The sequence below is a fragment of the Drosophila elegans genome, unplaced genomic scaffold (genome assembly GCF_018152505.1).
Source record: "Drosophila elegans isolate 14027-0461.03 unplaced genomic scaffold, ASM1815250v1 contig_476, whole genome shotgun sequence".
Taxonomy (NCBI): Eukaryota; Metazoa; Arthropoda; class Insecta; order Diptera; family Drosophilidae; genus Drosophila; species Drosophila elegans.
The window spans coordinates 8869481-8897032 of record NW_024545863.1 but is presented as its reverse complement, the minus strand read 5'-3'; the positions used below and the strand labels follow the sequence as shown (position 1 = coordinate 8897032).

At 38.0% G+C, this 27552-nt stretch overlaps 1 protein-coding gene across 1 annotated transcript in view; it reads left to right on the top strand.

The window, feature by feature from the left end:
* The first annotated feature begins 2952 nt into the window (after positions 1-2952).
* The window catches only part of LOC108135880 (homeobox protein DLX-5), a 29429-nt gene continuing 4829 nt past the window's right edge, over positions 2953-27552 (top strand). Inside the window, exon 1 of the mRNA XM_017256784.2 lies at positions 2953-3795. Within this exon, the coding sequence (XP_017112273.1) occupies positions 3102-3795 (694 nt within the window). The 5' untranslated portion in view covers positions 2953-3101. The remainder of the gene's footprint in view (positions 3796-27552) is intronic.

Sequence of the window (27552 nt, the reverse complement as noted above, 5' to 3'; positions counted from 1 at the left end):
CTGCGGTGAGCCTTCTTTGGGAATTGGGTTTGCCAGATGCGACAATAAACATTTAGCTATTTATGAGGTTTTAATGAACCCAGATTCGCCATCTTGGACTGACTAATGAAAGGATATAGACGCGATACATTTGGCTTATGAATTTGCAGAATTAAAGGCGTGTCGGATCGTTTGGGGGGCGATGAATTCGAGGGCCGGTTCGAGTGGCTTTCTAGGGGCAAAACCTAATTGTGATTGACAGGGCGTGTCGCTTCTATTGAGGCGCCCAATTAAGAATCGTTTTCTAATTGTTTTTGAAAATAAAAGGCGTAAGTGAATGTTCACAACGGAGGTACGCGAATTACGAAACAAGGGCATTCTGGTCCGTCCACTGCGTCTATTTTAAAAATCAAAATAAGGCAAGCAACAACTTCGGCAGCGTCATAAAAAGCAACTTCAATAGTGCACCGGAATCGGTGCACCTGTTTAAAAGTCTAAGTAAATTCAATGTTGGTACCGATTCGAAAAAGTATTTTAAAATCGTATTTGTATATCAGGTAAGACATTTTTTATGTCTTAGATTATTTTATTAAATGAATTTAATTGAATCGATTCTTCTAAGTTCTTCCAAATTTTTTTGTAATAGGAAATGAAATAAGAAATACATTAAATTAAATCACGATCAAAGTAAGTAAAATATTTCCCTCTTCCTGATTACCTTTATCTTTTTGAAATAATCAATTACGCCGTCTTTTGGAACTTTTGGAAGGGCTAGAGAAGGTTGAACCTATTATTGATTACGGCTCGGCAGGAACATCATTTCACTTACCTAACTTGCAGTTAAATAGACGTTTGCATGCAAAATGCAAGCAAGCTAGAAACAAAACCAGGACAAACAACGGGGCAAAATTGAATAAAAAAAAGTGACACTGACAAACAGTACATGCAGGGCTCCTTCGTGATACAACAAGCAGAGCAAAGATGGAATTAATTTGGGAATGCTAAGAAATTATGTGTTTAGAAATGGTGTGTACGTGCAGAGAATGCATTGCAAGAAAACCACAAAAGTTGAACTACATTTTAAATGAAAATTTCTTATTAAACTCTTCATAAGTACACATCTATTATTAATTTATTATACCCAGAAACATTAAAAGAGATTTTTGACCTAATAAAGGTTTAAATTCATAATCAGCATGAATGGAGGAGCCAAATACCGACTGCTAGTTTCGTTTAAAAGTAAGAGACTTAAAACTTTCGCAACACCCTTTTTTCAAGTATGCAGGTCAAGTTTGAAAATGCAAAAGCTGCAAGCAATCAGACCAAAATTTATACCCGTCATTCGTAGAGTAAAAGAGTCGACGAATACAATATCGTTGAAAAGTATTTAACGGGTAGCCGCACCTTATGTAAAGTATATGCACTCAAACTCAAACGCCCACAAAAGTTTCATATATGTATAGTATATGTGTGTTTCGGTATTATCTTTTGGAAGACACTAAATATATTTTTTGGTTTTACTAGTTTTTGATTTATTTAGTCCTCTGCCGTCGCTCTACCGGCACTCTGCCAGCAAAACACTATCCTCTAATCATTACATAGGCCCATGGGGATGGGGTAAATTAGAACCAAACCATTAATGAAATAAACTATAAAATCTTAAAAAAAAACTGAGTTTTTCTTCAAATACATCTACGGTTCAAATAACAGTTTGAGGCCAATTTTATTTAATTTATTATAATGTTTACTAACCAATAAAAAATGTAGTAAATGATTTTTTAACAACTAAGAAAAAAAATCATAAGCCGTCGTCCATTTGCACTTTGCATTTGGACAAATTTGAAGTTAATATCAGACCTATTTTTAAATGGAAAAATTTAAAAACTATTTTTTTATCATATTTTTTTTTTTTTAATATTTATATTTGCACCATTTAGTCTACAGCAGTGGTCGGCAACGACCTATCTCCGGAGTATAGGCAAAGTTCTTGCCGGCAGAGCAGCAGAGCACCGCCAGAGCAAAACATCAACAGAATTAAACAGCAGTCGGCACACACACATTGACAAGTTTCGTCGTGAAAATTACTCTCGCAAATGAAGTGCATGTCATAGTATGTGTGACGACCACTGGTCTATAGCATGGTGGAACCATACAAGGTGGTCTGAACGCACAAGCTGCCTTCTTTTGAGGAGGTTAACTTTGCCAGTCGTTTGTCAAACCTTCGAAAGTAAAACGACTGGTATGTATTTCTAGCGCTTGTCTCTGAAATCAATGAAATATAGTTGCAGAATGGTCTATACTATTCGTTTCCGAAAATATAAAAAAAGGGATTAAAAACGGGGCTACTTGGTCTGGGAACTCTATACACATATTTTTCCCAGTGCACCAGAGTTCTCGAAATACGTTTTCAAGGTGGCTTGCCTTTTCAGCGGACGCTAGATGAGGAGGGGATCCGAACCCAACGGTACAACGAGACATCATTATTGATGACAATTGAGTGGGCTAAAAGAGGGCTGCGAAAAAGCGGGAGAGCCAGCAATTACGATAATTAACGCAGTCAGCTGCCTGGAAAGCGGAGAGATGGAGAAAATGAAAAAAATCCCCAGGAAGAGGGAGAGAGAAAAAGTGAGAGAGTGAGAGGAAGGAAGGGAGAGCGCATGTCAAATTGTACAAATTGATGACGTTCCCACATTGACAGCAACATTCAGGGGTTACAGGGGGCTAATATGCCCTTGTCCAATCACGATTGGCCCGCTCTCTCCCTCTCTCTCTTTACGACTGCTCCGCCCCTTTTGCCAAAGCGAGACAAGCTCAGCAGCTGCGCGTGAGAGTTACGTCGTTGGGGCCAACCAGTTTTGAGTCCCCAGAACCCGGTTGAGAGAGTTGCCCAAAGAGGAGAGAGCCAAAGAGAGCGGGTGAGCAACACCCGAGCAGCATTAGCAACCAATTCTGGCCACGAGCCATTTTCGTTGTTGGTGTTTGTGTTGCACGTTGTGCCAACGTTTTCGTGTCACAGCCACGCGTTTTTGCCGACGCGTTTTTATTCGCCCCATTAAAGAGTCAATATACACTGCAGAAATCACCAGGATGTGCTAAATAGGTCCGAACCACCCCACCTGAAGATGCCGCAACGAACGCCCAGTCCCGCTAATTCCGAGATATCGGTGGGTTCCCCCAGCCCGCCGCCCATGAGATCGTTGAACTTTAAGCGATTACGGCTTCTGAGGAGTCCTGAAAGTCTGCAAAATGGACGGCAGAAACTATCATCCGTCAGGGTCAAAAGCTTTTCCATAGCCGATATCCTGGGACGGGAAAACGAAGAGGATCTGCAGAAGAAACCGGACGGAAATGCAGTTTCCAATGTGTTGCCAGCAGTATCTGTTCCACAAGTGCTGGTCAACGAGCGATTGCAGGCCCCAGTAGTACAGAATTGTCCTGTGCCGGCTGCTCTGAATCCTTTCTTATCGCCCGCCATGCTGCACAGTTATGAGCAGCGATTGGCCTGGGACTATCAGCGCCAGCTGCAGGAGCACTTCCAGGCACAGGCCCACCTCCTCCGCCAAATGAACTTGAACCCCGCGATTGTTACCTCCGAGGACGGCAGCTCAGAGCGTTCGCATCGATCCAGTAGTAGCAATGGCAGTACTGAGTACTGCAGTCCCAGACAGGTGGAAAAACAAGGTGTCCAAGAGGTCGACAAAGAAGTCGGCAAGAAGTCGATGGAGGATCAGCCAACGGGGGTGGGCAATTCAAATGGGGACACTCCTTTGGACGCCCTGTTCCAGTTGTCCACCAAGAACTTTGACGAGGAACAAGGTGAGTATCTGTGCCGATGAATACTCCATTTAAATAAGGAACATACCCTTAAAACTCATGGGAACAAATCAAAATTGTGCACTCTATGAATATTGATTAAAGATGTATTCTCTGAAAAGTAATAACACACATTACTATCTAAAAATCTCAGCACCTTATTACGCTGGAACAAAGCCAAAAAGTTGCACAAACCAATGTTTGTGGTATAGCTAAGAATAAGAAAATTCGATGTGTGCATTGTTATTTGTGTAGCCGATTTAATTGAAGTTACCTATTTTTTTTGCTGACAAACACTCTTAATACAACACACAAATAATTGTAGATTCCAAAAGGAATTAAATTCAAACTTTGACGTCATTTTCCAAAGTAAACAAAAAAAATTTAGATTACTCCAGTTATATGGGCTACATAATTAAATATTTCGTCATAACATCAAGTTTTCGTATAACTTTTTTACTTTGCTCACAAAGTTTCTTGTAACTTGGGTAATTTTTCGTAATTATTAAGCTTTCTGTAAAAATTTGTGAATTGTTTAAACTCCAAATTTTTCTGGTCAATAACTTGTGTGTCTGAAGTAAGACATTAAAATTAAGGTAAGGTATTAGGAAAATATTATACAACAAAATTTAATTAGGTGGGCGTCACAGCAGGTGAAAGAAAAACTTATAAGTCCCTTTCCAGGTTACTGAAACAATCTCAAAACTTTGTAAATGCCTTAAACCGAAAAAAAATAGTTGAGGATCGGTGAGCACCTAGGAAATCGTCATTTAAGACCGATGGTCGCAGGGTTTGGTTCGTTAAATGCGAAACGTTCAAGTCTTCCAGAACGATCGCCAAAGATTTTGAAGACATTGTGACATCATGGACCGTTCAGCGTCGATTGGGAATAGCAAACCTACTAGCGGTGTGCCGGAAAGACATTTTATTAAAATAAAAATCCAATTTTGAATATTGACCAAAATATAAGTCAGAATATAAGTCGATTCCACTGGTTTTTAAACGTCACTTTGGTCGAGTTTAATACTTTTTTTTACACTCTACACTGGCTTTTTTTTACTTATGTTTGTGTTGCACAGTATTTTTTGGATTTGTTGTTTGGCAAATACATTAAATTAAGTCCAAAAAATATCTTGCTCCTGAATTACTTACCGCGGTTTTTGATGTCCAACATCTTTTAAATTATCCATTATAGGATCGCCAATGTGAATTACTTCACTGCGCTCTGTGCACACAACCGCAATCAAACTACATTTTCATATAAAATGATTTCTCAACGAGTCCCCTCATAATCATTACCTCGGCCAGCGATTGATCAATTGTTGTCATTACGGCTTGATGAGATTCTGCTTAAGGCGTAAAAACAGTAGTGAGGTCAGTCGGGCCGGCTGAGGTGGCTAAATCAATTTCAGGCCGGCTGGCTGTTCGCTCGGAATCGCCTTTGATGCCAATTGCCTTTCCCAGACACAGACCGAGTTGAAACCGAAGCCCGATGATATGATTGTGTTCCAACTCCGTCTCATACTCAGTCTCAGGCTGATGGCTCTGGCGCATGCGTATCGTTCGCCATAATTTGCTTAGCGGCGTTAATTTTTCGTTAAGTCGCGGACGCGAAACGATTCATCCCACACTAAAAACAAAAACCCCCCTCGAATCAATAAAATGTATACGTTCTGTAATATTTATAGTGCAAAGATTTCGTCAACGCATGTTCTTAAAACAAACTTTAAAAACTATTTTTTTTTAACAAGTAAAGCGTATATTGTTTTTTTTTTGTGACAGTCTTACGCAGAAAAGTTTTGTTGGCAAAAGCTAGCTTACTTTATAAGTTCTCAAACTTTTGTAGTTAGGAATTATAATTATAAAACATATGTATTGAACTAAAAAGCAGCCCGCGTAGAGATATCAGAAATCGTATAGCGTTTTTAATACACCTGTTATGAAATTTACAAGCTCAAACAAAATTATTAGCCCACTAGTCTCTTTATTTTTTCAAAGTGCAACTGCCAGCGATCCATCAGCGGACCCATGGTCTGCGCTTTGTTCATCAGCTACTGAAATTGAATTTACGCGCCGCACGTACAACAGGCAATTGGTTCGTGCTCCACTCCGAGCTGCCGCATTGCCACAGAACCACCTAATCAGCATCAGCTGATTTGATAGGTCGATCAACTGCTACTTGCATTGAGTGCCGCCCGGGATGATTAAGATTATCCGCCAGATGCACTTATGCGCCGCAGTTGGCGAAAGTTGTCTTGTATTTTCCCAAGACAGCATCCGGTGCGAAGAGGATCGACAACGACGCTTCGCATCCTGGGACTGAGAAATTTGCCTGGCTGATCAAAAGCCGTAACCGACCAGACGGGGGAAAGATCTGAGGCGCTTCCGCCTGCAAATTAGGAGCAGCGACAAATCCCATTGCATCAACATCAACGTTCAACAATAACTCCATCGCGGCTTCACTTTGGCCTGCTCACCGCTCATGACGATTGCCAGCAGATAAACCGCAAAGCAGCCCATACGGCACATACAAAATAATTACAACGAAAATGGCTGAAAAGATAAAGCCATTTGAACAATGGACCTTCCATTAGGTGTCGTCAACTTCTGGTTCATGGTATACCCTTTTGCCCGTTTTACATAGAGAGAACCAGAGTTTCTCATTTAAATTGTTGTAAGTGTATACTATTGCGCCCACGCACACTTAATACCGTATACAAATTGATTTATTTTTTGTGCTTATGATTTTACTTAAATATAAATCTTAAAACTACGGTTGATTAGAGTTTTTTCTAAATTTAAAGAACTTTTTTAGTATTAGCCTTTAAAATAGTTATTTATTTTTTAACTAGTGAACTAAATTTAAACCTTTTTCCAAGATGGGGTATAAGGTTGATAGGTATGTTTGAGTTTCCCTTTTACAGGGCATGGTCGTAGGGCGATCAGCTCGGGCTTTCGGAGTGCCGCTGAAATATTAGCTTGACGAAACGCCAAGACAATTGGCACAAACAGCCGCATTATTGAACGCACAGCAAACGTACAAACGGCACAGAGCGGATGCATCCCTAATTACAATTTAATTACTGAAAGTTTTCCCACTTGACAAAAGGCGGCGGCAATGGCAGTTGAAGACCCGAAGACTGCGACCCAGCCGAGCATGAACCGCAGAACGCATCAAAGCCAGATACATTCACAGGCCCTCACAAACTCACAGGAACCCGAACGAACTCACCAAAACTCACACAGACACGGCGACCACAAAATGATGATGGCACTCGGGTTGACAGTTGATTTGACAGATAGCAGTGTAAACATTTTACAACATGCGGGCTTGGGGTGGTGAGGCGGAGCAGAATATTAAAAAGCGCGGAGGGGTGGATGAGGGTTGCTGCCCAAAGAGTCAAAACTAATTAGTTCAACTAGACGTATACTTAATTTCGAATGGGGGCAAAGTCGAAAAATGTAAATAAGTGGCAGATTGAGCATAAATTATAATTCTAATTGGAAAACCGCACGGAGAATGGCCGGGTCGTGTGCTAACTACCATGCAAATGGATTCTAGTCAAAGCTGTTAGAAGGCAATTTTCAGTCACGTCAAATCAAACGATCCATAACCGGTCCACGTCTATTATTCGCTTATAACGCCCTCTATGTATGGCTATTATCTGTTTATCCGCTGTGCCAGTTAGATTTCCATCTTTTGCATTAGCTGTCACTTGCCCTGCAATTGAAGTTTAAATATTTCTGATAAAACAAATCGAAACCAGCAACAATTTTGGCACCCAGCTATTTAGGTAATAGATAGCATGTTCTTATTTATATAAAGCAGAAAAGGGCTAGCCTCTCGAGCATTTGTTGGTTAAACTTCTCATTACCAAACAAAAAATGCATGATTTAATTTTCACCTTCACAAAGGTGAAAACAATTAAAGCTCGTATTAGCGCAAAGTTTATTCTTCCCTAAACTTTAAATCTTAACCGATACTAAATCTCAATTTGGCCTTACTAACCTTCAAACTTCAAAATTTAATAAATTAAAAACAATTTAATAGAACTCCACAGATATATTTGTAATATAATTGTTCATCATCAGTCATAAAAGCTTCGCATATTTTACAAAATTGCTGTTTCATCAATTTTAAATGATTCTTAAGAAAGCGATTCAATAGACTAAAACCTCTAGTAAAAATCAACACAAATCACATAAATCAATCAAACAAAAAGAAAACCAGCCGAAACGTAAAAAAAAAATATTTCTTATGATTAATAGCTGCACAGCTTTTCGAAAAAAAAAATCGTTAATGACATTAAAACAGCGCGCAAATACTATACAGAATTAGTTCACGTGTGTGTTTATTAATTGCCGTAAGAAGAGACTCTCGTTTGCTTCAATAAAACCGATAAAAATAGCTGAGGGCGCAAGCTGTTCTAACGTCGCACAAAATATGCATGAAATATTGCAAAAATGCCTCGGAGCAACTGAAACAAGTTGACAAGACGGCGCTCCGCATAAATTGTCTAATTAACAGTTGCGCCTCACATCTATTATTAAACATTATAATTCGGCAGTAGTAAAAGTGACAGAGAAATATGAGTTTGCGTGCCAGCTAACCATAAAACATTAGCTTTAACACGAGCCCAGGAAAGCTACAAAAACTAGAGAGACTTGCGTGGCGGGCTTTCAAAAATGGTTATCTGCCTGATTTGCTTTCACCCTCAGGGATGGACACTTTAGTATAAGCCATGAGAATCCCTATTGACCAACACTGAGCCAAGCCACCAGGGTGGTCCATCATCAAGCAAATACTCGAGCAAAATGCATAGCTCGCTCCGTCCGTTTAGACACAAAGTCCGATCGAGAACCAGTGACGCCAGGCCGGGAGGTACACAAAGACACATGTGCAAAGATACTCAGATACTTGGTTTCTCGGATGCTCGGGCACAGAAGAGGTGTGCGAAAGCAACGCACCGAAGGTGTTACCTGCACGCTTTTGATGAACACTAATTGAGCTCAAGTTGCATTTTTCTTCTCTGGCCACTACCCGCGATCAGACGCAAAGGGGTCCACGGCGTCAAGATCAAAGCCGGCAGGCCGATCATAAAGACAAGCGAAAATCAAGCATCGACATTCGCACAAGGGACAGTAAATGAGAGAATTAGCCGGCAGACTGGCAGCCGAGCAATAGAGAGTTGGCCAAGGAGAGCTTCATTTTTTGGTAATAACTCTATCAGAGCCATATGGGCGGCTAGGGCCCAACTGTTGCCAAACACTGAAGCGGTTGGCACCACGCAAAGTAATCCGGGAATTTATGTTAGTATTTCAAAGATCTACGGTGGTAAAAAAATACTGGATTTTATGTAGTTTTGTTTTTAGCTAAAAAAAACAAAAAACAATGTTTCTGATAACCAGCTGATTTATGTATGTGAAGAAGTAATGTTCAAATTTCCAAAAGGATCGATTCAGTAGATTTTGGGTACTGATGTACACGAACTTAATAAAAGACTTGTCCGGCAAAATCGATTTAAAGTTATATTATAGTTAATTATTATTAATTATAATAGTTAAGTGTTAAATTTGTAAAATATTTTGTTGCCAAATATCAAAAAAATTCAAAACAGATTCAGGAATGCGATATTCAAGTGTGGACCTTGTCAAAGTCTTTAAAAGCGCATTCGCATTCTCATTCTCATTTCCACTGCGATTCGCATTCGCGTTCCAGCCCAACATTAATCACAGGCCCGTGTGTGGAGCTGGGACCCCCCGAGCTGTGAATTTTCGGCTTGTGTCGAACATCAAAAGCCCGGGCCACGCATAAAAAGCCATTTAAAAACGCATTTTCTGCCTGGCCCATGGCCCCAAGGCAAAACTCGTCGATGACCCGCGGGGCCACAGCAAACTGCACTTGGCCAACGTACATGGTCTTGGCCAGGAAATGCAGAACACGAGATTGATGCGTTCACGGACAGCCCAGCGAACTACTGCGGAATGCTCGGAGGGGAAAACGCATTTCCTCGCGGCTTTTCCAGCTGCACATAATGTGGGTCAGTTGGCGCCTGGTCTGGCCAAAACAGGTTATCCTTCCTAGGTGTTGGTCATTGTGTTAGGTTTTGCAGATCTCAGAACTCACTGCAAAAATATTGCTAATGGCAATATTAGGCTGCATATAAATAAAAACAGCTTAAAAGAATGTTTTACTTACTACAACAAATTCTATTTTCTTACAAGAAAAATACAAAAAATTCTCATCCCATAAAATTAGCTAAGAAGCAATTATTAATATTGCCAATTTTTTGTTATGTGGCTTTTTTCGTGTGATATGTTGGAATCAGAGACGCGAGTGTAGCTATTTTAATCGTAAAAATAAACGGCGACCAATCATATTTATATAGCCAAGCCCTTGATGATAAATGTTGAAAAGCCAGCACAAATTCAAGCATAAAAATCATTGGTAGTTACATATGCCAAGCAATTGAGCGGCGATCGGAATATATTTGGGGGTTGTCAGAAGAGGGTCTAGCTAGCGGATGGAATAATTATTCACAGTTACGGATCAGGCGACATTAGCAGTAGTGCGAGGGACGACCAGACGCGGATGCCCAGGATGGCACTTCACTTCCTCCAAAAGAGTTCCGATCTTGGTCGCAGTTTTTCAACCTGCAAGGTGCCTGTTTTTTACTATTCGCTTCGCCGACAGGTGCAGACATCTTTTTGTATCCATTCAGTCCATCTAGACGTGTGCACTTCAGTTTTGATGAGCCCCGAGTATCGTTTGATACATTGTAATATAACCTAATTCGTTAAGGTTCAAACCCGAATATGTAGCGTATCGGATTCTTTATGTCTGCCGATAAAAATATAAATTACAAGCAATCTTGATAAAATGGCACAAAGTGTGGCCCTTGTAAATTTACATTAAAAGGATCTTTCCGATAGCGAAATAAAACAAGGGGCTAGCTTCGGCGAGCCGAAGGGATGGTTCTCCAATGACAAGAACCATTATATTAGGCAAAAAAAGCGAGACATACTCATGATTCGAACAACTCAGCCACATTTACAAATTTTACCCGATCCTTCCTATGGTCGAACGTTCTACTCTTTAGGCTAGCCATGACCATCTGCCCGTTTCTTCGCAAACAATTCTCTCAATTCTAAGCTATTTGCATATGCCGCTCCTAAAAGTTGTCTTTCTATTGCAGGTAGTATATAAGTCGGAATGACAAAATATTATAACTTCTCCGTTTTTCTGTCGGCCGACCCAATAAAAAAAATCTGAAAACAAAATTTAACTTTACTGTTTTTCAATATTTTAACATTTTTTGCGATGCTAATGTTTTTACATTCCGATTTGAATAAAACTAAACGCGTAATATTAATAAGTCAAAAATAATGTTTTAAAAAAATAGAAAAGTTAAATTTAAAATTTATTTAATTTTTTGGCTAGATCGACTCGTCTAGGGATGCGGATCAACTATATATATTTTTATAGGGTCGGAAATGTCTCCTTCACTGCGTTGCAAACTACTGACTGAAATTAGATTACCCTCTGCAAGGGTATAAAACGAAAGAACGCTATAGTCGCGTTCTCCGACTGCTACTCAGCTAAAAAATATTTAGACAAAATTTTTCCCCACAAAACAATCGTTCCGACTTATAAACTACCTGCAATAGAAAGACAAATTTTGGGAACGGTTTATAAATAGAGCTTTAAAACTAAGAAAATAGTTTGCGCTGAAACGGACAGACAGATAGACGGACATGAACAAGAATATATAAACTTAATAGGCGTTGCTAACTTCTGACTAAAGTTATAATACCCTCTGCAAGGTAATTGACAATTTCAATAATCATATTAATTTTCTGAATTTTCCCATACGAGGTATGTATATGATATTTTCGTCGGATTTTAATCAAAATAAAACATTAATTTTGAAATAATAAACTATTAGAAAGAATAAACAAACATATAATTTTATATTCCCTATTTTGCCGATTTTTGTTATGGAAGCTATATGACGCGGAATGCCGATCCGGTCCTTTCCAACTTGCATACTAACCGCGACCGAAATACGTATTCTTGCATAGTTTATTAATCAAACAGAAACAAGTCTTAACGTGGTAAAAAAAGTCGTGACGACCGCACACTTAACATACATAATATCTGAATTCGAATTTCGTGACCAAAAATAGAAAAGCATTCAACTAAATAAATACACTTTTTATATGTTTCCATTCGGACCTCTTCATCCAGGTATTTCGCCTGCACAGGCGTTACCAAAAGTTGAAGAATCTCAAGGGCAATATATGTATAAAGGTAAACAAAAATCGCTTCTAACAATTTTTAATAATTAGCAAAAATGTAAAAAATAAAATAATTTTTAAAGTATTTTATTTTGGCAAACTATTTTAAGGTAGCGTGATTAGCACCTGACATATATCACTTGTCTATAGCTTTACTAGTTTAGAAGTTATGTATATCCATGCAGACCTTAGCTATTTCTATCGATTTCCCGCTAAATAAGCAAGCTTTTCAAAAAATCAAAATGTTTGGGTGTCATTTAAGGCGTATTTTACAACAAAAAGTACTAAAAAAGTGGGAAAATATACCAACCCAGATCAATAACTACACTCAGAAAAATTGTTAGTATGTCACTTTCACCGCCTTAATTTAATTCTTTTCGGACCATCAAAGCAGATTTTCAGTTCTGGGGCTATCAAACAAAAACACCTCTTAACGAGGTAAAAAAAACGTGGCGATCGACACAAAAAAATGTGTGATGTTAAATTTTGTGAAGAAAAATTATTATGCATTCAACTTAATCAATACAAATTTAAAATTTTTTTTACTTGTCGCGCTCTAACAAAATTTTTTTATCTACACAGACGTGTTTTTGTCGCAGCGTGCCGAACATGAAAGTTTTATTTCCCGCTAAACTAACGTTCTTCAGCGCGAGCTGTTTAATATAGTAAATAGGGTTTTCACGATACAAACAAAGAAGAGGACAAACGTCGCAATTTCAAAAATGCGCTAAAAACCTTAATTTTTGAAGATCTTTTTAATAACGGATTAAGAAGGACGAGGTGTCATTGGACGGTTAATTTAGCCAGAATAAAACACTGCCACAAAAATCAGTTCCTCCGACCCCAACAGCTCCAATACAAGGACAAAATTGTAGCACTTTCAGCCCCATTTCTCCGGAACCACTTAAAACAAGACAATTCCGAAAGACGCGAGTCTCTAACTTTTAAACTAAGCTCGCATGGATACATCAACTACTTTTTAGAGTAGAAAAACTTCTGAACAATTATATAATACTGTACGGAGTAATGAGTATTAAAACTGCAAAGTTCGTTGTTTTTTCTTTTTATTATGGTGGGCTGGTTCCGGCTCAAGGTCTTGGTACTTAGTGCCTTTTTGCATTAAATAAAAGACACTTGTTTTATGTTAATATTCCACCTTGTATTTATTGTTTAATAGTGAATTCTGGTATGTTGCCATACTAATAAAACCTTTGTTGGGAAAAGTTGAATGATTAAGGCGTTCTGAAAACTTTAATATTGTTTTAAAAAAGATGCCAACCCAAAAACTGAAGTAAATAAGTCTCAAAACGAATTTTGAACTCATTTAATTCGTTCATTATCAATTAATGCCTCCTCGACATTCTAATAATTTCCTCACTATTCTAATTTGTATATAAAGTCACTATTACGCCTTCCCCTTTCATCAAAAACATTCGCCGCATTGGAAGTGAATTAAAGAACAAATACACGTTCAGCTCTTCGCTGGAACATATTTGAAACTTCACCCAAATACCAGATGAAGGGCATAACAAATTGTGGTCCGCAAATGAAATTCAGTGATTTGGAAAAACAAGCACAAGTTGTTGTTATTGTGGGGTTGTTGATGGTGCTGTTTACACCCAACGCGACTGAAAACCAACCACCAACAATCACCGCAATAAAGCAAGCGGAGAACGACAAACTTCACGCTAAAATCGAAGGAAGCTGTGAAAAATGTTTTCTTCCCCGAATCGCTTCCTCCAATCCGTATATATAGAACTATATGGTCTTGCTGCTACTGTAGGCAATGTCAACAAAACATTTAACACCTTCATCAAACACCAACCCCATGTGCTGGTGTGCAGTTGTGTAATCGTTTATTAAAGTGTGAAGAAAATTAATTTGACTATCTGAGATGTTTGCCGCTGTTTCTATGGCAAATGACTTGCAATCGTTGACAAGATTAATTAATCCCCTTGTACGGCTGTGGGGAAATCAAAAACAGTAAACTTAATTGATATTCTTTGTTTTCGTTTTCGTTTGCATTTGTATTTCTTTTTGCAGTGGAGAATTGTTATGACACGTCTCGTTATGCCAACGAATGGCGTTGTATTGCAGGTTTTGGTTATATGCAGATGAGTACACAGAAAAATAATAACGTAGTGAGTTAATAAGAGAGTTATGAGTTACACATCACTCTACAGGAAAATATATCCTAATCGGCTTTATTGGTTGGTTATAAATTAGGTAACAGAATTAAATAAAATATAAATTTAGTCTAATTTTGTTTTTCTCTGGGCTTATACTACATATATAAAACCTGTTGTTTTTGTTTTTTTTTTTGGTGAGTGTGCTTAGTTGTCGGGGCTGTTTCATGTCCGCCGACAATGCAACGCCCCCTTCCTCTCCAGGCCTTAACTTTAACTCCAGGTCGTGTATGCACTTTTGACAAGTAATTTAATAAAGCCAGCGACATGACGCGTTTTTGTTGCCAAAAGGTGTTCCAGTTGCTGTTTAAACATGCATAAGCCACGTTAAGAGAGGGGGAGCCACCGCCGTTGGCTCGAGTGCCAGTCAGTTAGTCACTCAGTCTTTCAGTCGAAGACCCGAACCAACCTTTAGTTTATTTTCTTTGCTGTTTGATTGCAGCTTGTAATCACAATTAAAGTGTTAAACATAAATGCCAGGGGCCAATGGGGAACTAACGAATGTAAAAGAGACAGTCAACGAAAAAGTTCGAAAAAAGGAGGAGCGCAAGGGTTGTTCAAGTGGCAAAAAGTCAGGGGATTGGCCGACGGTTTTCTGGGCTTGGGAGTTTATCATTTCGCGGACATGTCTACGGGCTGACAGCTTTGGAATTTCGCCAGTTTTTCGATTAATTAATTGACTGGCTGCCAACTAGCTATCCAGTCAACTTCGAATATATTTAAAAGCCAAGTCCTCACCAGCTTTTTTATATCTTCAAGGTCAGAGTTAACTTAAAACTGTGCAGATTTCCGAGGCAGTGCACACGAATCCCAATAATAAACTGGCAATCGGACAAAAAGGGATCATTTGGATGCCAAATCAGTGCCAGTTTCAGTTCTAGTTCCAGTTCGTGCCTCGAATAATCCCAAAACTGCCTCTATCAAAGTCGGAGCAGTTAATTAATTGTAATGTACCAATAACCTTACTGGGTCGCCGGACACAAGACATGTGTAGCCGGTATGGATCGCCACTTTTCATTAATCGGTTTGGTGTTAATTTATGGCGTATCTTTATGGCTCAGTCTGGAAATCAATTGCTTCCGTCTTCTGTCAGCCATCATGGGGAAAAATCCACCCAACAGACGTCACTTCAGAATGCACTTGAATCTCTTTCCAGCTCCCAGTTCTCGCTAATTACGGAAATTAAAAACCACTAAATGTAAGAAAAAAACGAAATTTTCTATGGCCGATCTTCGTCGTCGCCGTCAAGTGCCCCCCAGCCAGTTGAGTTCAAGTAGTTCGGATTCCCGACTCCGGTAATGAAAATGGCATCTTAATAAAGCATAATTACCGCTCCCAAGTAGAATGCCCGAGTGTTTTGTCAAGTAGGGGAGAGCAGCCACCTGCGGTATCCTTTGGTGCCCAGTAGTAGTAGATAGTAGTCAGATACTGCCGCTGATTAGCCGATTTTCCAAGTGCGAAGATAGCATAGGAGCCCCTCCATTAGCGGTCCCAGTTGCATTACATTATTGAACATGAGCTACGGCCACGGCAGCAACAACTGCAAGTCATAAACAATTTCAATTGCCGTTGCACATTCGCAACACTCAATTAACGCTTTTCAACAAAAGCCCAACCAGCAACACTACACAACGGCAGCCACAATAACAATAATAATAATGCATTCATCACTTTATGACGGCCCCCACATACTCGTGCAAACTTGGCCTAGACAATAGCGTCAACCATAAAGAGATTGCTAACCCCAAGTCGCGTATCTATTAAATTAAGCTTAACTATGTGCTTTTGTTGGATCCGCTCACAAAAGGCCGAGCCACTTAAGACTGCAAAGGCAGGAGACCAAATGAAGCAGCTGGATAACAAATGAGCTCACAATTCGATTGCCTATTCTTCACTGTTACCACTATCCCTGCTTACATTTTAAATTTTTATATCTTCTTAAATAAAATCGTTATCGATGTCACTAACAAGATCATCAACAAAAGATCAATTGTTACCAAATTCGTAATTAAAACACTCTTTCAATTAGTCTAAAAATACGTGGCCCAAGTTAAAAGTTTTGGCAGACACAACGCACCAGACTTATAAATTTGCCATAGTATCGAATCGACTTGCGCGAGCTCAGATATTAAACTCGATGGAAATAATAGCAAGCTTTTATTGATTTGGACGACTATAGCATATATCTCCCATAGAAACAGTCGGAAAAATAACTATCGAATAATTGATATCATAGCTTCAATGTTTTTGAACATAAACGCAAGTAAATCATAATTTTAGTGTTTTCAAGAATTTTTAATTTTTGAAATAGATGCAAGGGTATATAAATTTCGACTTGCTGAAGTTTACTTCCTTTCTAGTTTTTTTTTCGCTTCTATGGCAAATATATGATTACATTGTCCGATTTTAGCAAAATTATAAACATTATTATGAAATATGAGACCATTACTGTTACATGAAATATATTTATATAATTTAAAAAAAAAACGTATTTAATTTATCTTTCATTAATTTTTTCTATTGTTCTATGGGAGCTATATGATATAGTCGTCCGATCCAGTCCTTTCCGTCTTATATCATAATGATATCATAATGACATTTTTGAGAACATCAGTTTTTTATGTTCGCAAATATTAAATTGGTACGTCTCATGTGGACTCATTAGCTAAGAAAAAATTGTGTGTGTCTCTAATAGTCCATTTGCTAAAAGAAGACCCCTAAACAACTGATCACATCCTATTCAAAATATAAGTTGAGTAAATTGAGTGAACTTTAAAATAAACCTAAAATTTGGGAATCTAAAGTTCTATTTCGAAAAAAAATTTTATCAGTTTGACCACGACTTCCCTTTGCCCCCAAACAAACCACATAACAAAAAAAAGTATGGCGTATTTCTTAAAGTTTTCAATTAGATGGTTATTATCATTTTTTAAACAAAAATCTACGTGGCAACTCGGTGCCACCCTTTTTTTTAGTGTAATTTCCTTTTTTATGACTTTAAAGACCTTTAAAGACCTTTCGTTATTTGTTTTTTTAAGTTTTTTTGTTTTTTACACAAAATTTCGATATGTCACGAATGCGTAGAATGTGTGTGTACCACATGAGTCTGCTTAGTTGAATCCCGAGACGATGTTTTGCGTGCAGGATCGACGCGGTTTTCCATTTTGAATTTCGGCAAGATACAAAATTTCAATGAATTTAGAAATAATACCCACAGTTGACTATCAAAACCGTATGTTCCTATGTCATTTCACAAATAAAATTCTCAAGTTTTGATGTATTTTTATCCAAATGTGAAGAAAGGTAAAGGTCCCCTTCAATAGTTTTGCTTGATTTTAACCGAGTTTGACCATCAAACTTTCATTTTACTAGAAATCCTTTAATTTTTTTTCATATATCCACTATTTGGTCTTCAGTTAGTCAGCTTTCTCCTATTATTTTTATCATAGAACTTATCACGGCCACTTGCGTTGCATAAGTGAATTCATAAATACCTGCAACAAGGGGCAAAAAATTATAAATAGAAACTGGCTCTTTAGTAAGGCCTTTGGAGTCTATTAAAAGTAAAGTTTAACAGAACATGCCGGCTTTTGTTAAAATTAAAAAACATATTTGCAACAAATTCGTCATCAAAACACATAAATATACAAATATAGGACAACGTTTAGTAACTATAACTTAACATAATTTAAGAATTATTTTTCATTATCACACTTTTACTTTTAAATGTTTGGTTCACCTGATATTGGTGTCGCAAGTTGCTCAATTTCTCCCTCACTTTTTAGCTGAATCCAAATAACACTCTAACATCTAACTTAAAAAGCGCACAAAACATCAGGGGTATTCCGAAGAAAATTGTACTTCTTTTTTTTATACTATCTAACATTAAAGGAATAAAAAATTATCGCATTAAACTATTTAACAAAAAAAATAAAAAAATTCCCAAAAATATTGACTTTTTGACCACAGTAGGCCGCTGTACACTGCGGATGCATAATGGGTGCTTAAGCGACTTCAACTGCAACTGCAACACTGCGCCTTTGACTGCCGCTGAGCCATGCATAAAATGCTGAGCTTATGAGCATTTTTCTGATCGAGGGGCTGAGAGCCAAGGTGGCTGCCAACGGGGCGTAGATTTAATTAAATAAATTCCAACAGCATCGCATTCGGCGTCTTTGCTTTTTTGCATTTGTAGTTTGTGCGTGTATGTGCGTCACATGTATCTAAATAAATCTGAACATTGTTTGCAACTCCGTTAACGCGTCAACCATAATTGGGACAGCAGCATCAGGAAATACACTTTACTTTGGACTTTTTATAAATTAAAAAATTGTATATCTCCAATGTCTCGTAAAGTTTAAGAATATTTAACTATTATTGGTATTTTATTGTTACTTTCACAATCTTTTGATAACTAACCTTGCAGAGGGTCAAATTATTTCAGTCAAATGTTGCAACGCAGTGAAATATATTGCTGCACGCTCTTAGCCTCTAGTGTTGGCTATGCACTTCGACAGATGGCGCCACCTAAACTTAGATTGTTTAGTAGGGGAAATACTTAGGCTGAAATTTGTAGGTTGATTATCAGTAGTCGGGAAACGCGACTGTAGCGTTCTTTCTTGTGATTTTATTAGAAAAAAATTAAAATTTTGAAAATTCTATGTACCTACCACAAAAATGCTTATGGCGTTGAAATTATTATTAAGTTTATTGTTAGTGTAGCTTGTCATTCGTCGATCAGTTGCAAAAACAAAATGTGGGACACGCCCACCGCAGTCCGATCGTGTAGACACGCACAAATACGCACTTGCAGAATCGCCATAATTCAGTCATATATCAAGTGCTTAGCAATTGGCTCTGACTTGTCGTCAGGTGGCCATTGCCGTTAAGCCTCCGCATTTTTCTCCGCCGACCACGTCCTGATTCCCATTTTCAATACCGTTCTTACGCCTTGCGTGTGCCATTCCCCCCGTCTCCTTCGCCGCCTCACCACGCACGTATTCTGATACTTTAATTTATGGTCTCGCGCGCAGTTTATTTGTCATGCCAACATGCTGTCGCCGTAATTATACACATAAACGTAACTAGTTTTTTCGGTGCAACATGCAAAACATTTTTAACGGCCCTCGTAGCACGAACACACGTTAAAAGCGCCATGCAAATGGTCGCTTGTTATGGCTAATAGTTTGGATCGGTTTGAATCGGAACAAACTCGTTCTCGAGGTAAGTCCATAGAGATGCCAAGGAAGAAAAATATTATATTTCTCACTTAATTTCAATGTCTTTACTTCACTGTACTGTTGTTTAATAAAATATTATCATGTACGAACATTTCGGGATACTTAAAAGTGGCGAGGTGCTGCTCTCTCTTAACTCGTAGTAGTGCCGTTTGACATATGACGCCACCTAAACCCCGATTGTGGGCATGTGTACTTTCAAATGGAAAAGCTGAGCAATAGGGTACCTCAACTTTATACCCTTGAAGAGGGTATTTTAGTTTCAGTCAAAGTGTGCACACTCAATGAAGAAGACAAGTGTAAATATGTCTATGTTCCATGACCGTCTGTCCGAGCGTCCGTCAAACAAGTGTTTAATGTTTGGAATAGCTGCAAGGGTATATAAACTTCTGCTGGTCGAAGTTTGCTTCCTTTCCGGTTTTTAAAGCCAATTCGCATCTTGTGCCTCCCAGCTGGTAGCCAAGTGACAGTTTTCCACCTTCTCAAAAGCAACGGCAATCGGCACTGGACTTTCATTTTATGGCTCTCACTAAGAACCAAACCTACGAGCGCGGCTCACTGCTCCTGCTTAAAGCCGCTTATCTGGCTGGTTGTATCGATAAACATAAATTAAGTGATATTGTCGATGTCGCTCCAAGCCTGCGACTACAAGCTGCCAACTGCCAACTGCAAACTGCAAGCGGACAACGCCTTTTTCGAAAACGGGCAGTCAACATGCAGGCGCACATAAAAATCCGCCATAATGATAACGATAACGATGCGATGCGCAGCGGTTTGTTGTTTTACAAGAAAATTATGTATTATTAGCACACACTGCGATGAGAGATGCACTTGCTTGTCGTCCTGCTGTGCGATCCCAGAGTTATAAAGATGCCTGCTTTATCACTGGAGTTTCGGGCTAGGCGGGATCGAAAGTCAAGGGGTATGCCTTCCAATCTCCGGCAAATTAACTTGTTTCTGAGTTGCGAGTTCTGCTCGTGCCTCAGTCTGTTGGCTGGCCGCATGGACATTAACGGAAATTTATCTTAAATTCCAATACCTTACTACTAATAAGCGTTGATTAGCTAATTTGCTGCGCTCGTTTCATTTTCCTCTGATGCCCGGCGAGTTATTTTAAATACTTAATGCTTGTTGGCTGCTTTGCCGTTTGATCGAAATCATCCACAGCTGAAAAAAATGGAAAATACAAAAACATATTTAAACATCTAATTAATTGTCAAAGCTTTATTCCGAAGTTATTATTTTGAGATAACAATAAACGTTGATAATATGAGAAACATTCGAAATTTTTCCCAAGTGTATTGGGTGTCTATTTCCGTTTGTCGTATCCGACGGCGCACTGTCTTGATGCTTTGATCACCGCTTAGAAGAAAAAAATTCTTGAAGTCACAAAATAATGATTGAAATGAATGAATCTGAAAAATAGTAGGATCCAAATACTGACTAAAAACAAATTAAATGCCGTTTTGGCATTGTGCGTTAACAGTGTCTGTTGCTGTATCATTTTTGGCACGCATGTGCACCAGTCCCTGTCCCTCGTTTACTGAAAGTGCTCTCCCTTCCCTCTGCGTCCAACAATGGGAAGATTAATTTATGTTATTAAGTCGGCACAGCCGTCTTTGATCTTCGCTTCTGCGAGGTGTACGGTAGGCGAGTCAATGGCGGTGGCAATGCCGGCACCTGAAGAAACCTCCTCCCAGAACCACGGACAATCGATGGGCATTCGAATCAAGCCTTAGATCGAGATCTCCACGATTCGATCCGATCCAGCGATCGATAGTACTACGATGGCCACAGAAAAATCAGCTACCTGCAGCGAATTAGGTTACCTGATCGAAGTTGTTCCCCAGTTGAGGAAGTCTTTGGGAGGTTCCTAATTCGGCATCTAACTCCTGATGCCTGTGCATCATTACATTATTTTGTAATTTATGACAGCTTGTCATAATATCAACGATATTTCTGAAATTATTTGTCAGGCCGTGCACTGAACATAATATTATTGCGACTAATGAAAAATAAAAAGGAACGCTAAAGGTCGCGGGCCCCGACTATTAGATACCCTACTGGTAAAAAAAAACATTGCAATCCATATATCTTTAACTCAATTTAAACATTTTTTCGCGTTGATTTTCATTTATTGAGGTGTTTATTTTTTTTTAAATATGACGAAAAAATAATATTTTTTATTTTTTGAATTGATTTTAATATCGGAAAGTTGAATTTAAATGTAAACCATATTGAAACCATATAAAAACCATTAAATTCAAACATGAATTATTTTAAATTAAATATTTTCCACATTAAATTAAACAGTAACAAATTAAATCATGCAATTTAATTTGCATTGTTATATATTTAATTTAAATACATATACATACAATTTAATATTCTATAGTCATATATTTGTTATCGATTGATCAGCATCACTATGAGAGTCGATCTAGCCATGTCCGTCCGTCTGTCCCTTTCTACGCAAACAAGTCTCTCAGTTTAAAGCTATGTGAATGAATCTTTTCCAAAAGTTGTCTTTCTTATAAGTCGGAAAGAGACGGAACAGACGACTATAGCATACAAAATATGTTTACTTTGCCGTTTTTTATTTTTTTTTTAGTTTTCCGAGATAAAGTAATGGTTATTTATTTCAAAAATACGGTTTAGTTTTAATAGTAAAAGAACGACTAAATCATATATCATTGGAATATTAAAGAAATAAATTTTAAAAACAATAGCTTCTCTATTTTACACTTTTTTTTTATATATACAAAATTACGCTTTTAATTTTATTCAAATTTTTTAAACGATATCAATTAGCTGCAACAGGAACGATCACATAATTGAGCTGAAAAGAATTTTAGCTTCAATATTTTTAAAATTTTACGCATATAAATCGAACATTTAATTTTTACAATAGAGGCAACGGTATATAAGCTTTGGCTAGCCGAAACTTGCTTCCATTCTTGATTTAAAACTATATGACTTCGATAAATAGTGTCATGGTAAAGTATGAAGTACTGAAAACAAATTTTTCAGCGAACTATAACACGTGTCTCTATCATTAGAAACTGTTGTTTTCAAAATATCACTTGTTCCAATCGGACCATCACATTAGATTTACAATTCTACAGCTCTATATTAGCCTTATATGTTCTCAAATAGCGCATCGTCACTACGTGCACTGTCTTCCAATGGCTTGTTTACTTTGGCATTTATATAAAACGATTTTTTTAACCAAAAAAATTTGGAAATGTGAGCTGCATATAGCTTTGTCGACTTTTTATTATTTTCGTATCTTACATTTGACAGCCATATAATTTAGTTGCCTGATATGGTACACTTTCTTGTATACTACCTGCAATATCACTTCGGAGTTTCAGAAAATTTTTAAAATCCGTTTGCGTAATAACAGAAGGACAAGTGCTGATTCTGATCATTAAAAAATATATTATATGTCTCCTTACTTGCGAACTGCTAACTGTTGATAGAAATTATAGCAAAATAAAAAAAAGAACAGGTTATAGCGAGATAGGTCAGGCTATTCACATTAATTGGTTGAGAGTTATTTTAATTCAAAAATTGATTCCCTTCTTATGCTTTTTTGTCGGGGTGCGATCATTAATATGCCTTGCGATGTATTTTCTTCTGTTCGCCGCCGCTTCGGTTTCGCTGAGTTGTCAAAACTATCGTACAATGTCTTTGGGCAAGCTTAGCGGATCACTAATCACGATAGTTATGGTGAGCATCATCAGCTGTGAGCCATCCATTTATCTTTTGGCTGCTTGGGGCATTGTTGGCTTTACATGCCGTTGTCAACGCTCTTTGTTGTGCCACCAATAGTGCGGCGTCTTTGATCCGGCGGCCAGTTCAAAGCCCCCAACGAACTTCTAACTCAATTAGAGTTTAGTCTTTTAAACGGTTTTGATTACAGCGCTATTTCTTGTCATCCCTGGCTAACATAGAATACATGCTACTTATAGAGACACTAAGCCGGCAAGCCCATCCGATGGACTGGCCTACATTAAAGTCCTGTGTTGAGGAGGATGCACCAGAAGTCAGAGGTGGGGAAGGTCACTCAATCAGGGCGCAGGATTCCCAGAGCCGCCGCCTGCCCTTTTATCGCAATTTAATGATGATGACCATTGTTAGCTGATGCTCGCGATTGTAAGCCCAGATTTTCACTTAGCATCGACCGCCTAATGCCGCCGCCGTCTCAGATCTGGCGAGCTTAAGGGGCATGCAAACATAAAAATTGTGCAGTAGAGTCCACCAGGGCGGACAGTGCCAAGTGCCCAGGGATAAAGGGGGTGAAACGGGAGAGGGACAGTGTATAGCAGATTCAAGCGCTTCATCGGCTGGTCAGCGTCCAAACTGGAATGCTATGTAATTTTCATTGTCTCGCACCGAGCCGACGATGCTCACAGTGGTATAAACTTGGTTGGGGCAAGACAAAAAGGTTCTATCATGCGAACTTGATTGATTGACCCAGTAATTAAAAAAAAATTTTGTTTTTAAAATCGACCTTAAGGCAATTAAAACTTTTAAGCTTGGTTTAAAGCATACGACGCTATGTTTAATTTTAAGCATAACTAGGCAAAAACTTTATAAACTAAAAACAGTAAATTAAAAAAAAAACAATTGGGCGAAGACCGGGCTGTACGCAAAAATACAAATTACATTTAAGAACTTTAAAACTCTTTTATATGAGATATTTTGACTACTACTACTATACTTTTTTTTGTATTTATTTATATTTAAACTCGTAGCTCTTAAAACGCAAATTTAAAATTATTTCCAATTATTTCCGCAATACTGTTGAGAATCGACTGATATATACGGCTTTATAGTTTTGACCCACTGCAGACTGCAACTTCGTCTCTGGAGGCGTCGAACCATGGTTTTTGCAGATATCTGCGTCGTCAACCGTCCGGTATCCAGACACTGTGAGCTCGTCCATCTCCGGCCCCATTCCCCACTCCGCTGATCAGAACTCCCAGTCTGCAGCTTCGTGCTCGACCGGCTCTTACACTGACTGCCTTCATTGCTCTTTACGTTACGTTAAGTTTAAGTATACATTTGCCCAATGCCCGAGCGCCATCTCGTTTAATCTGCCTTTTAGAGGGCGGGGCCATAGTATTTTATATGTGCTGATCAAAGGGAGCCGACACTTTGTCTCGGAGCCGACGCGTTGCCCCATCCTGTTGGGTTCCTCCAAAAGTTTTGCGTAGCGCATGCGCAACGATCCGGTCGTGAATCATGTGCCGGTTGCTAAGAATGGGGATCGGGATGGATGGTTAGATGGATGGACGACTGTATGGTTGGAAGGAAAACCGGTGTGTGTGGCCGTACCGTACCTACGTATTTATTATTAATATAGAGATGACCACTTTTTCGGATCTTTGCTTCGATGCGTCGCAGTTGCAATTGTATTGCCAGCCATTAAGACCAGTCCAAATTAAAGTCGACGATCGCTCTAATAGTTTATTTATTATTATAATTAAAAAATGATTTTTTCTAACTCCAATTAGTATATTTCATTCGTTTCCTAATGTGGGATGTTCCCGGTTCACTATGATTTGAATTGAGCAATGAATGCTTGATTTTTCTCACACACATCTTTTTTGTTTTGGTGCGAATGTTACTTTGGGGCTTGTAAGTGAGTGAACATCGTGCGCAAACGGTTTATTGGTTAACTCGCTTATGTTTATATTAAAGTACAGGTTCTTGGGCCCGTTGAAAAGAAAGCTACCCACTCTCCGATCGTTCGAAATAGGTATAAAGAAATTATTCCTTACCGACATCTGATTACTGCCCTTAGGTACCGTTTGCATGTTCTTTCATTCTACAAATTGCCAGGGTAAAGGGAAATTATTAGCCATGTTAATGCTTACAAGATGTAATTCGCAATCAAAATAGCTGCGGGCCAACATGAACATGAAAACTTTACGCATAGCAGTGACGCTTTACCCTAATTAATGTGCAAAAAGAATCAATCAAGGAGAAAGGGTGTCAGTTTTATGAAAAGTGATGCATATAAATCGAATGATATTCTCACCTAAACACCCATGTAGAAGGTTAGAATACTATTGGGGAAACCCGAAGTCTAAAATTTATAAGTGCGTCTTGAAAATAAATTACAGGCAGTATTAAATTCTAAGTATTAATTCGATACTTAATAGTATAAGGTTTATACTTTGTGGTCTCATTTCTAAACCAAAGAGTCAACATTTTCAGTTTAGAATTTATTTGTATTATTAAATTCTAAACTAAACTAAACTAAACTAAGTTTCAGTTTTTGCTCCTGCTGTGAAACCAGGATAATTCGAACTCAAAACACGATAACATATTTAGGTGTTTTTCCGACGCATTTTGTGCTTTATTGCAGTATCGCGATCGCAGAAACACTGTGAAATTTGTGCGAGGAAAGTTAAATTAGCTAAATTAAATAAATTTAGAAACAAAAAAGGTCAAAGCAAAAAAAAGTGAAAGTTTTTTACATCTACGCCTGCGTAAATAGCTTCTCACGTTTCTTTATGAACAATATGTTTCGCGAGATCACTTCCAACAAGAAAGGAAGCAAACTTCGGCAAGCCGAAGTTCATATACCCTAACAGCAAGAATTAAATATTTTTGAAAACATTAAAATTAAGATTTACTTGCGTATATGTTTAAAAATATTAAAGCTATGATGATTTGCAGCTCAATTATTTGATAGTTATTTTATATATTTTTATTATTTCTATGGGAGCTATATAGTATAGTCGTCCGATTTTGATGAAATTTAAACCGTAATTCTGAAATATTTAACCATTATGTCAAAGAACTAATAAAAAAAATTAAAAAACAGCAAAGTTATAATTTTTTTGTATTTTTTTCCGATTGTTCCTATGGGAGCTATATGATATAGTCGTCCCATTTTGATGAAATTTAAAACGTAATTCTGAAATATTTAACCATTACAATATGTCGAAGAACTAAAAAAAAAAAAGAAACAGCAAAGTTATATTTTTTTTTTGTATTTTTTTTTCGATTGTTCCTTTGGGAGCTATATGCTAAAGTCGTTCGATCCGGCTCGTTCCGACTTATACACTACCTGCAATAGAAAGACAACTTTTGGGAAAGTTTCATGCAGATAGCTTTAAAACTGAGAGACTAGTTTGCGTAGAAACGGACGGACAGACGGACATGGCTCGACTCTATCGACTCTACTAGTGATGCTGATCAAGAATATATATACTTTATAGGGTCGGAAATGTCTCCTTCACTGCGTTGCAAACTTCTGACTGAAATTATAATACCCTCTGCAAGGGTATAAAAATTTATATTTAACGAATTTATACTAATATAATATGTAAACTACATGGCTTTTTATTGGTATGACATTTATAGTATTAAAAGAAACCAGGTGGATCGTTATATACATACCAAGTGAGTTTAAATTGTATACTAGTTAGTATAAAACAAAAAACTTCGAAAGTTTTACAATAATGCTTTCGATGCTATTAAATTATTAAACTTAATAGTTTAAAAGTCATGTATACAATTTTTTTTGGGTGAACCTGTAAGATTAAATCCATCAGTTTCTACCGGATATCTGTAATTTTTGGCTTCAAATAACTATGGTTATCAGAGATCTATTAATTTACAAAATATCAGGGCCGAAATAATTGACAACAAAGTACAAACAGTTATTGGACGCAAAACGAACGTGTAAGCAACCAGCCAACAATGACAGTCTTCCAGTTCGGTGGAAAGACCCCACCAGTCGAAAAGTCGCCAGCTTGAATATCAAAAAGAAAATACAAAAATTTATAACTTTCTCGTTATGAAGAGCTGCGCCCCGCGTTCCATAATGATAATGGGAATCTCCGTGGCCAGATCACTTTGTCGGCGGCTAAATTTGTCTCATCTTCTTAAATTAATTTGTGTTATTGTGTTTCGGATTTTCGTAGGTCCAGCAACAGCAATAATAATAATAAAAGCGGCCGCAAACAAAGGTAGCCAAAAGGTATCGGGTCTTATAACCTGCTCGAACTCATCAATTT